Source organism: Aspergillus undulatus (assembly GCF_047715775.1).
Source record: "Aspergillus undulatus strain CBS 261.88 unplaced genomic scaffold BDV17scaffold_1, whole genome shotgun sequence".
Lineage (NCBI taxonomy): Eukaryota > Fungi > Ascomycota > Eurotiomycetes > Eurotiales > Aspergillaceae > Aspergillus > Aspergillus undulatus.
Window position 1 is genome coordinate 461,904 of NW_027396605.1, and position 10,688 is coordinate 472,591.

Below are 10,688 nucleotides of genomic sequence, written 5' to 3' on the forward strand. Positions count from 1 at the left end.
GGATGTTTGTGTCACTGATCTGAGCTTCGGAGACTATTGGGCCAGTAATGTGGAGTGATCTATGGCTTGGTCGGAGAGTATACTTTGGGCCTTTGGGCGCTAGGGTTGCACTGCAAAAAGCCTTGCGTTGTACAACCTACAATTTGGATTGGGGTGGCGATCAACTTTGGCTATGCGTAGTCTTCGGCATCTAGGGTTGTTCTTTTAGCAGGTGTCGGCGTGCCTGAAGCTATTCAAACTGGGCGTCTCTCCGGACAGCGCGCGCATCTCCCGGGTCCAGGCAACAGAATACTTCTAATCAAGTGCACTACTGTCAACGTATTTTCTTCTCTCGTACTCGATATTCTGCCTCGCGCTATCTACGCATGCTGCCTGTTTACAGGTTAGGGCTGCTACAGCTAGAACTGAATAACAACCTTGCTCTCCTCCGTCCTATTAAACCGCCCATAATACTCAGGCGCCTCCTCAATGCTAATCACTTGACTAACAATAAAGCTGGGATGCGCCTGGCCGGACTCAATAAGGGGAACAATCTCACTAGCAACCTGCAACGGAAGCACAACGCCACCCTTGATGATAAGCTCCTTACTATAAGCCTGCCCGTAATCAATATGCCCAACCCCCTCAGAAAAGAGACCAACAACACCAATCCCGCCCTGCCGCGCAGTAACATCAATCAAGTTCCGCAACGTGACGTCTGAATCGTAGACGCCGGACGAATTGATAGCTTCGTACCCGACTGCTTCAACGCCACGGCGGACACCAGTGGGTTCTAGCTCGAGAATTTGCTGCACGGGGTCGGACACGGCGAAATTTATGGGGATGGCGCCGATTGATTCAGCGAGGTCGAGGCGGTCTTGCACGCGGTCGACGCTGTAGACTCGTGATGCGCCGCGCAGGATGGCGAAGTATGCGGCTAGGAGGCCGACGGGGCCGGCGCCGAAGACTGCGACCGAGTCTCCGGCTTCGAAGCCCGACCAGGTGACGCCGCTCCAGGCTGTTGCGAAGATGTCGGAGACGAAGAGGTAGTCGATTAGGGTGGTGGTGTTGGTGCCGTCGTGATGGGAACGGGGATCAGGGAGTTGTCGCCGAAGGGGACGCGGGTGTACTCGGCTGCGGTTGTTTGTCAGTTCTAGAGGGAGAAGCAGTACACTGAATTTGACTTACCCTGCAGTCCACTAGCCACACCCTCAGAGTTATAGTAGTCCGGCTCTAGAGTGAAATGGCCGTTGTCAAAATTATCGGGAACGACGACGTAGTCGCCGACATTGAGGAACTGGACCGAGTCCCCGACCTCGACGACATGACCGATGCCCTCATGGCCGTAGTAGTACGGCTCATCCTCCGAGCCGGTCTGAGTGCGATAATAGTGCAGGTCACTTCCGCAAATGGCAGAAGCATTCATACGAACAATGACATCTGTAGCGTTCTGAATCACTGGGAACGGTCGGTCGACGACGGAGACGTTGAATGCCTGGCCGAACTGGGCCACTGCGCGGATTGTCTCAGCCATCTCGGATACCAGGTAATAGTTCTTTCAGTTGAAGCTAAATGGATAGTCTCATTCTGACTTGGGGTCGGATCCCCCTATATACGGCCGCCAAGTAGCAAACGCGTGTCAAAACGTCAAGCATGGACACGATGATGCTATCCAGAACGCAGGACATCCTGATTGAAAGCCTGCCAAGATAGACGCAATCAGGAAATTATGGTGATAGGACTCTAAGTCCGTTGGCACATTCAATACTGACGCGGTAGAGTTGTAGAGTCCCGTAAGCAGCGCTGATTATTTCAAGGCATGCGTCAATGGTTTGGAGAGAGGTGCAAGTCCCAGACAGTATGATGAGGCACTAGACGGTAAAACCAGGAGGCAAACCATGGCCATCACTGTGATCTGTAACTAAAGTGTGTCCAACTCGTCATAGACGTAAGCAAAATGCGGAGATCACTAACTGGGGGGGGCTAGTGTGAGAAAGAGCAGGGCCCATCGAGATAAGCTCCCTGCATTAGTGGCTGGGCATAAGCAGTTTGCTGCTCTTTTCTTTAGCTGCCCGGGGAGGAGAACTGCAACAGGTACGCCAATTGTATAGGGTAGGTAAGATTAGTAATAGAGTAAAGGTGGCCTCTTCCCTGATTGTCAGAGGAAACATACCGTACGTCAAGATTGAAGAAGTCACTTCGGAGCCTGGAGCCGGCAGTTGATTTGAGTTCCCGAGAGGGAATACACTATCGAATTCCAGCCAGTTAGGGCTTACGGCCCTACCCGACTCTGGCCATGAAGTGGCATGTTAACGGTGACTATCACTATTTTCCCTTGGCATGAAACTTCAAGAACTTGAATGAAAGGTCTTAAGTCAGAAATCAAAGTGGTATGGGCATTTCAAGTCCGGCGGCTTTGTATCACAAATAACAAAGTACTTCTCTCCTCGCGTTATGCAAGCTAAGGTAACAAGCAATCTTTATTCCGGGAGGACACGTTTATTCAAGCTCTTCGACTACGTTAGTAGCTTCAATGGTCGATGCAGAGACGAAGAAGAGAACAAGATACTGGCAATAACATGGCCGACATCTTCAAGCTCGACTCTGTCCTCCTGGGTCTAGGGAATGGCACATACCCTGTCTCTCGGCATAAAAATCAACTCAGTTCAGATCAATCCGGAAAAAATAATGCGGAGAAGGGTGAGCAAGCTAGCTTCTACCTTAGCTCCCCAATATATGAAGCATCATCTATTCAATGAAATAACCACCTGCCTAACTCAGCTATACGAAAAACTTCAAAAAACACCACCCTCTCGTCCCGGCCTACCGTCATCCTATAGCTCCCCTCTGGCCCGCTGCCTGGGACTGCTCCGCATCTTCAACATACTTCCCTTCGATATGCGCATATGTCTGGGCGGGGTATTTTGGACAACCTGAAGGGAAAGCCGATAGGGAAGCTTCAGGGGATGGGAGGTTGTGGTGGGGAATTATTTTGCTGCAAATTGAATTGAGTACATGCTTTAACTGTATAAACTGGGGCAGGTATACTTTTTCTCTTAAGGGGCTTGGATAGGAAAATCTGAAAAAATAGCCCAGTCCCACTCACATCACCTCAAATAACATACCTAAACCCAGGATGCCGACTACTCAACCCTTCCACCTCCTCCCTACTCAACCCAACCAGGACGTGATCCCTCTCCCCGCTCTCCCTCTTCCAATTCTCCCATTTAACAAACCCAATCAAAAGCGCGGCAATACCCCAAGACCCAAACAGAAACGCAAAAAGGATCGCATGACCAGTCCTATACCTCGGCGCATCAGACTCCAGATACACCCACGGCGCGAGGATCCCGCCTAGCGATCCCACGCTGAATACCATTCCCGCGGCCACGGCCTTGACGGTTGGTGTAGCGGCGTTGTTCACGGCCCATGTTATCCAGAGTGGGACGAACGAGTAGATTCCTGGTGCGGCGAGGTACAGCGCGCCGTACTTGGCGGAGGGCATGGAGGTGGGGAGGAAGAGGAGGAGGGCTAGGCCGGCTATGCCGAGGGGCGCGGTGAAGAGGATTAAGTATCCACGGGTTTTGTACCGGTCGGAGATGTAGCCGACTATTATTGAGAGGATGCAGGCTGCAACCTGTGGGTTTGTTAATCTCTGAGTGTTGAGGAGGTGGAATGGTTGCTTACATATGGCCCGACGGAGAGGAGCTGCGCGAGCTCGCCCGAGTACCCCATCGCGGAAATTATGGATGGCGAGAATAGAGAGAATGACTGTACGCATGTACTGGAACCAACTTAGCATCGAACCCTAACCAGTTCTCATACGTCGCAGACTCACTTTCCGAAGAAGAACCCTAGCGCACAAGCCACGATGGGCACATTCGTAAGACCTTGGACAACATGCCGAAGTCTAGTGCGCGAATGTTCGTCCGTCCCTGCTGCGTCGACCTGGAGTCTCTCGACAGCCACCTTTCTTTGCTCTGGCGCCAAAAATCTCGCCCTTCCGGGACCGCTTGGAATGTTGAAGAAGGCGATTATAGCAAGGATTACCGAGACAAAGCCCTCGAAGAAGAAAATGTTTTTCCAGGTATGGATAAGTCCCCAGGAGGGGATCTTCGCTAGGCCAATGGCAAGCAATCCGCCGAATGCGCCGCTTGCTGAAGACGCAGAGATGTAGATGCTCGTTCTGAATCCGAGCTCGTGACGACGGTAGCTGGTCGTGTTAATTGGGCTTCACATAGCAGGCTGGAGGGCGATCTTACAATAAGGAGAGCATAAAGACTAGAGCTGGCGAGATACCTCCCTCAAACACACCCAAGATAAACCTACAAGCATACAGGCCCCCTCTATTCGTCACCAGCGAAGTGAGCATGGTGGCGGTACCGAAGCAGAAGACCAGAATCGGTACATAGATTTGGCCGCCAATAAGTTTGCAGAGAATGTTCGATGGTAGTTCGACGACGCAGTAGGAGACAAGGAGGCATGTCAGTGCGATATTGAAGCGGAGGCCGGATAGGTCCAAGTCGTCTTGCAATCCAAGCAGGCGAGCATTGCCGATGTTGACTCGGTCGATAAAGCTGAAGAGGTTGATTACGGTGAATAGGGTCAGTAGTCGGAGGTCGAACTTCCAGACGATGCGCCGCAATTCGGTCCGTTCATCCACTGTAGATACCGGCGTTGGTACGGGACTCTCAGTTATACGCTCGCTCTTCTGTTGCTCCATGATTGAGTTTCAAGAGACAAATTCTGACAGAGAGACGTGGCATGTTCTGTGAAGATTAACTCTTCTTCTTTGCTTTTTCGAGCCGCGCATGGTGGCTGGCTGCATGCACACCGCGTCCTCGCAAGGCATGGCAGCATTTCCAGCTGCATGCCTAGGAATGATCATCGACTATTGACCGCTAGTCTCTCAAGTCCACGTGCGAAGCTTGACTTGATTTAACTCTCGGCTTTGCATCGAAGGAGGCAGGGAAAAATGCGAGAACCCGAGAGATGCATCACTCATAGGCTATTCACCCAGTCTTTGATTTCCCGCATCTTTCTGCTGCTGGGTGTTGGAATCTCACCAGAAACCCAGGGGACACTGATGCCCTTCGCCATGACCCGTTAGAAGCTAAGACATCACAGAGCCAAGACGGCGTCTGCCCGTTTGGGAGCGGGCAAGCAGATGAACAAAAGAACGAGGGGAAATTTGAGGCCGGCGGCTTTCTCGGATACTTTTCATCGAAGTTTGGTGACTCGGAAAATCATCTAGGGCTAGTACTTGGGTGTAGGGAATGAACTTGCCAAGCAGCACATCGTGTTTCCAGAACGGTTTGCGGGAGCGTCAGGGAACAACCAGGAATATATAAGACCCACGAGCATGGGAAGAATTGTACCGCAGGATCAGAGGTGGGAAGTGACACGAAGCCGGTGGAGATCTAGCAGTGGATCTTATCTTGATCTTCTTGGTCCCTTTTTATTCTTTTTCAATCGCCTCACAAGGCTCATACAGTGCAGGGCTAGTGCAGGGTGGTTTTATACTGACCATGTCAGTGAGAACGGCAGCATCAGCACCGCCGTCTCGTCACCGTTTTGGTCGCGATTCACCCCCTAACGCCCGCAATGTCGCTGCCGATCCGCCGCAGGAAATCTACCACGCGATTATTGACGGGATGTCGGACTTGCCGGTGAGACTGGCTTCAATTTTATGGATTGATTCTGAGTCCCCAGCTAACGATTCGCAGCGCGCGCCATAAAAAGTGCGATGAATCACCCGGTGCGTGCAACAACTGCGTACCCACGGGTCGGCAATGCGATGGCTATGATCTGTCGCGACTTCCAGTCAAGAAACATGTCCTTGTCAAGCGCCCACCGTTGGCGTCCCGGCTAGGATGGCTAACAACCCCCGACGAGATGCGTTCCTTCTCATATTTGCACAAAGCTCGACCCCGAGCCTGGCGACGTTCCTCGACTCGCCACTTTGGCACAAACTGTTTATGCAAACGAGTCACGTCGACCGCGCTGTCTACCATGCCGCCAGCATGCTGGGTGCCATCCACGAAGACTCTTTCCAAAACAAGATGCGCTTGTCTGAAGAGGACCTCTGCGTGCCTCGCCATCGGTTTGCTCTTGAGCAGGCTTCACGCGCTTTTGCAATCCTGAATCAGCGTCAGGCTTCGCGCGATCCTCAGCTTCGAGAAGTTGTATTGCTATGTTGCCTACTCTTCGTCGTCTGTGTGACTTGCTTCTGGGCCAGTATGTCAGTGCCCTTAAAGAACTTTCAAGGTGGACTAGGTGTTCTGAGAGAGAGACGCTTCAGCAGCAAGCTCATGGCCACCGTCACGCGTCGCCTCTAGACCGTTGCTTAATTGAGACATTTCAGTGATTAGATGTTGAGTTCTCTCATTTCGGGCCGGGGAAGCCGTACTTGTTCGCTTATGAAGGGCGGAACGTGGAAGCGTCCGATCAAAGCTTCCCCTTGCAGAGCGTCCACCAGGTGCACGAAAGCATACTTTATGGGGCCCATTTGGGCATCCCCTTCCTCGCCGAGCGCTGGCCGCTCTCTGGCGCTGAGATACTTGCTCCCCGAGTATGCGGACGTCATGGCTACCTACGAGTCGATGATGACGCGATTTTCGGAGCACCCATCACCCATCACCCATCAATCACGCTGGACGACTCTCTGGATCGTCTCGTACAGCTGCCCTGGTTACTCGATCCGTTTGCAGGCTACTCAAATTATTAACTCGAACATCACAGCTTCGATAGCGCTGGACAAACTCAAGGCAGAATCACAGGCGGACGATCTAGACCGGCTCTTTTCGTCTGTCGATTGGTTGAACTACGAGAAACTCAATAGCTTTCTCTCGGACACGATAGAATCGCTACCAGTAGCGAAGTGGTCAATTACTCGCAACCTCAGCCTTCTGGAGTGAGTTATGGTCGGAGCGGTCCTTCACACTCCTCACAATACCCTAATGACTGCTAGTACTATCAATTTGTATATTTCCGCTCAGTGACATTCCCTACCTCGGCACAGTATGCAGTAGCCAGTATGCATCCAGATACAACATCACATCACAGCCTAGCCTCGAGCAACGCCATCGGGACACGTTCCGAGCCCCCCTTATGAACATTTATATTCACGAACCCGGCCCTCTCAAGAAGCCCAACCCACTGCCGCTCCGTCCGCTCTAAGGACCCAAGTGTTTCCATCATATGAAAATCGAGGGTGGCTGCCATCGGCGGCACATTTGCGCCCTCAGGAACCAAATGCTCGTTGATCAGCAGGACCGAGTCATGCGCCATAGCATCCCGGATATGTTCCAGCGCAGTCAGAGCTTGCTTATCGGGAAAGTCATGCAGGACTGTCCGGAGGTAATAGGCCTTTGCGCCGATTATGGGTTGTGGTTCGAATATGTCGTGTGGAATTGCCACTGCATCGTCTGGGAGGGGGGTTTTGATGGAGGAAACGACGTGCGGGAGGTCTTGCAAGACTAGCTTTCCTGGCAGAGTGGAGGATGGGAAGGCTTTCCGGAGAGCGATAAGGTCGTGCCCGACGCCGCCGCCGACGTCGACGAGAAGGAAGCGGTCTCTGCCCAATTCTGTCTCTTCAGGGCTCAGGTTCAACTTCTGCGTGACCGGATATAAATCAAACCAGTCCGCACCGCGGTGCTGCTGGGCGCCTGTCATGACCGCGTTAAATGCATCTTGGAGTTCGGGGTTCTTCTGCATCCACTCGAAGCAGTGATCAGTTGTGTTGTGGGCGAGTTGGAACGGTGCGTTGTACCCGTCAGAGGGACTGCGGTAATTATTTTGCTCCAAATACTCGGGAATTTTGACGGAGGCTTGCATGCATGCATGGCTAGCGAAGAAGGGTGGAGCTCAGTATGCAGAGAAGCGGGACGGAATGGATCAAGTGTGGAACGATAAAGGTACTTACAAGTGCTTGATCATGCCACTGAAGACGGAGTTTGTACCGAACAACATCGCCATCGGTAAAGGCTCGTATGTTTCCGGCGACGTTTCTTTGCAGATATCATGCGCGCAAAGGAAGCGCATCACGCGCTCTGTATCCGGCCAACCATGCAGCGTCAGCGCACTTCTTCCTCTAATCGCAAAGACGAGAAGGTCCGCGACATACTCAACAGCGCTTCGTCCCCCTTCGCCTTGGACAAGAGCTCTGCTGCAGTCAGTTCTTTGCCTCCGGCGTCAACAAAAGCCTCGAAGACACCCATCCCCATGGCAGACCGAATAATGACGAGCGGGTAATGCGAGAAACAGAGGCGCTGGATGGAGAGGACGGGAAACTCAAGCGCATTCTGGAGCTTGGATATGGCGGATAGTAGTTCATTGCGCTCCGCGTCCGCGATCTGGTCTGGTGGTGGGAGGTTTGAGAGGGTGAAGGTTATAGTGGATGTTAGCTCGGAGAGGGAAGGGTTCGACATTTTCGCAGTGGTGAGATTGATGAAGCGAGGTGAAGGGTGCTGACTGCTGAGCTACAGCTAGGTTGCAGGCCAGCTCTTATAGTCTCAGGCCATACGCTATGCATGTGCTCGAAGACTCAAGTATCTCGAAGGTGGAACCTTGAGTACTCAATCAACACGCTTCGACCAATAAAGACCGTGGAGGGCCTTACTGGGGGCTGGAGTGGGGTATCGTTCAGCCGCAGTCTTCCTGCGCCAGGACTCGACGACACTCGCGAGCTATGACCCCTACTCAATTATCAGTTTGGGCAGATTATCGGGAGCGGGCGCTTGCATGGATTGATGGCCCTGCCTGGCTCCTCGTTCGGTGGTGGTATGACGGCTTAGCATCGGACTGCTCCGTCTTTCGTCCTAAGTCGCTGGGCTGGACGTGGACGGTCTATGCAGCTTTTTGGGAAACGTATAATGGCATTGCATTGACAAAGACAGCATCCAATCCTCGGTCGGCTCTGGAGTAGCTGGCAATGCCATCTCGGCGCTCGTTCCTAGTGGCTCTAAGCCCTAAAAAACGATGGCCTAATCGCAACACCAACTAACAAGACCCATTCTACCGACATACCACCCCTCTCCATATCCGCTTTTTCTATTCATCGGCCACATCAAACGTGAGGCTCTTCAGGGAGTGAGCTGAGACTTCTTCATGAAACGGGGAGGAATGGAGGGGACATCGCACTCAAATCTGCTACTGAAAGCCGTCGACCAAATTCGCTACAGCCAGCCAGCCTGGGGACAGCCCATGCGATGTGGAAAACAAGGCTGAATGTGATATGCAAGGCTAAGCCACAGGCCGTCCGCCAGAGAGTTCAAGTTGATGGTGCGAGCCTGAGATTACTACAGGGTAGGTGCAGATGCGAAGAGCGCCTTGACCAGTCGAGGGTCGACACACCGTCCCTCAGCCTCGTGATGGCTGACTGCGCCCGCCCGGAGGCTCCCTCCTTCCTCTTTCCTCTTTCCTCTTCCTCCTCGTCTTCACGGTCTCCTCACTCCTCGTTTGTCCCCTTCAGCACTTCTTAGTTTCTGCAAGCCTACCGTGAACCCGGTCCACGATGTCACCTGAACCGTACGAATTCGAGTTCGCCGTTATCTGTGCTTTGCCCTGCGAGTTCAACGCATTCGATGCCCTGTTCGACGAGCACTATAGCGACCTCAATACCGAGAATCACCATGGCGATTCAAACTTCTATCAAACAGGACCATCGGGACCTCCAACGTGGTCCTTACTTGTCTGTCGGAGATTGGTAAAACCAAAGCGGCCAATGCAGTATCCAGCCTCCGCTCCAGTTTTCCCAACATAACTCGGCCAAGGACACGGAGATAATACTGGGAGATGTGATTATCAGCCGTAAGATTATGAAATATGACTTTGGGAGGCAGTATCCTCACGGGTTCGAACAGAGGGAGGGTGTGAAGGACATTCTGGACCCGTGGAATGAACCCGTCCACATCCTTCTTTCTGGTCTTCAGACGCGCAGGTTACGAGGTCAGTTTCACGAGAAACACGCCAAGCATCGAATGGTCTGATTCTGAGCAAGAAGTCGTGGACCCGTTCGGGGTTCATTGATTGGAGCCTGATGACTGCTGGTTCTCTCAGGTATGGGGTTCTGGCTGCATCAGCGTTGAAATAGCCCTGATCTCTTGCTAGGGCAAGCTATGCCGTTGACTGGCCCTTCAGCTTGGGAAGTCATTGAGGGGAGGATCGAGAGAGGCTCGGACAGGAGAGTTTGAGAGACAGTGTCTGTTTCATGACCTTCGTATGCACTTTGCTCCCGCAGAGGACACCTGCGCTGATGCAGGACACTGAGATCTCTGCGGAGGACGATATTTCGTGCACCATGAGATTCCACCCTCATGCATCAGTGCCGGCGTCCATGGTATACCCTGATCTGCGGAGAGGCGGTGTTCGGAGGTCCGGAGGCCCCTATAAAAAGGCCTACGTATCCGCGGCGGTTAGAGGTCTTCAAGCGATGGATTCTGTCTTCTAGTAAGGTATAGAATCGAGTATTTTCGATGGTCGACAGATCCATCAGGCCACCGGGGAACGATGCCTTACACCCAAGGTTCATTCTCTGCCCTACTACTTCCAACTACCCCTCAAGTCTTGAAAGCGCCTCTTATCAATGTAAGGAAATACTTGAATTTAAGTAATACAAAAGTGACTGCACATATATTGAATGGCATGGCATACATTAATAGGGACCTTAAATAACCAAGGATTCTTAAGGGGAAAAAAAAAAAAAAAAA

The 10,688-nt window shown here is 52.3% G+C and overlaps 5 protein-coding genes across 5 annotated transcripts; 2 read left to right on the forward strand and 3 right to left on the reverse strand.

Moving 5' to 3' along the window:
- Nucleotides 1-398: 398 nt before the first annotated feature.
- BDV17DRAFT_285964 (uncharacterized protein) lies at nucleotides 399-1,513 on the reverse strand (the record flags this gene model as incomplete). The annotated part of the gene is made up of 2 exons (XM_073760811.1): nucleotides 399-1,108; nucleotides 1,168-1,513. The coding sequence occupies 2 exons, from the start codon at nucleotides 1,511-1,513 to the stop codon at nucleotides 399-401; spliced, it is 1,056 nt and encodes a 351-aa protein (XP_073621073.1).
- A 1,578-nt stretch (nucleotides 1,514-3,091) lies between these two features.
- BDV17DRAFT_278559 (major facilitator superfamily domain-containing protein) lies at nucleotides 3,092-4,702 on the reverse strand (the record flags this gene model as incomplete). Its single annotated transcript, XM_073759555.1, has 4 exons — nucleotides 3,092-3,616; nucleotides 3,667-3,763; nucleotides 3,818-4,192; nucleotides 4,242-4,702. 4 exons carry the CDS (start codon nucleotides 4,700-4,702, stop codon nucleotides 3,092-3,094), a joined length of 1,458 nt encoding a protein of 485 aa, XP_073621074.1.
- A 1,150-nt stretch (nucleotides 4,703-5,852) lies between these two features.
- Nucleotides 5,853-6,317, forward strand: BDV17DRAFT_285967 (uncharacterized protein; the record flags this gene model as incomplete). Its single annotated transcript, XM_073760812.1, has 1 exon — nucleotides 5,853-6,317. One exon carries the CDS (start codon nucleotides 5,853-5,855, stop codon nucleotides 6,315-6,317), a length of 465 nt encoding a protein of 154 aa, XP_073621075.1.
- A 246-nt stretch (nucleotides 6,318-6,563) lies between these two features.
- On the forward strand, nucleotides 6,564-6,896 carry BDV17DRAFT_285968 (uncharacterized protein; the record flags this gene model as incomplete). Its single annotated transcript, XM_073760813.1, has 1 exon — nucleotides 6,564-6,896. One exon carries the CDS (start codon nucleotides 6,564-6,566, stop codon nucleotides 6,894-6,896), a length of 333 nt encoding a protein of 110 aa, XP_073621076.1.
- A 71-nt stretch (nucleotides 6,897-6,967) lies between these two features.
- BDV17DRAFT_3564 (S-adenosyl-L-methionine-dependent methyltransferase) lies at nucleotides 6,968-8,824 on the reverse strand. The gene is made up of 4 exons (XM_073764397.1): nucleotides 8,600-8,824; nucleotides 8,105-8,546; nucleotides 7,904-8,030; nucleotides 6,968-7,825 (listed from the first exon to the last, which is right to left on the reverse strand). Exons 2-4 carry the CDS (start codon nucleotides 8,406-8,408, stop codon nucleotides 7,039-7,041), a joined length of 1,218 nt encoding a protein of 405 aa, XP_073621077.1. The 5' UTR covers nucleotides 8,409-8,546; nucleotides 8,600-8,824; the 3' UTR covers nucleotides 6,968-7,038.
- Between the last annotated feature and the right edge of the window lie 1,864 nt (nucleotides 8,825-10,688).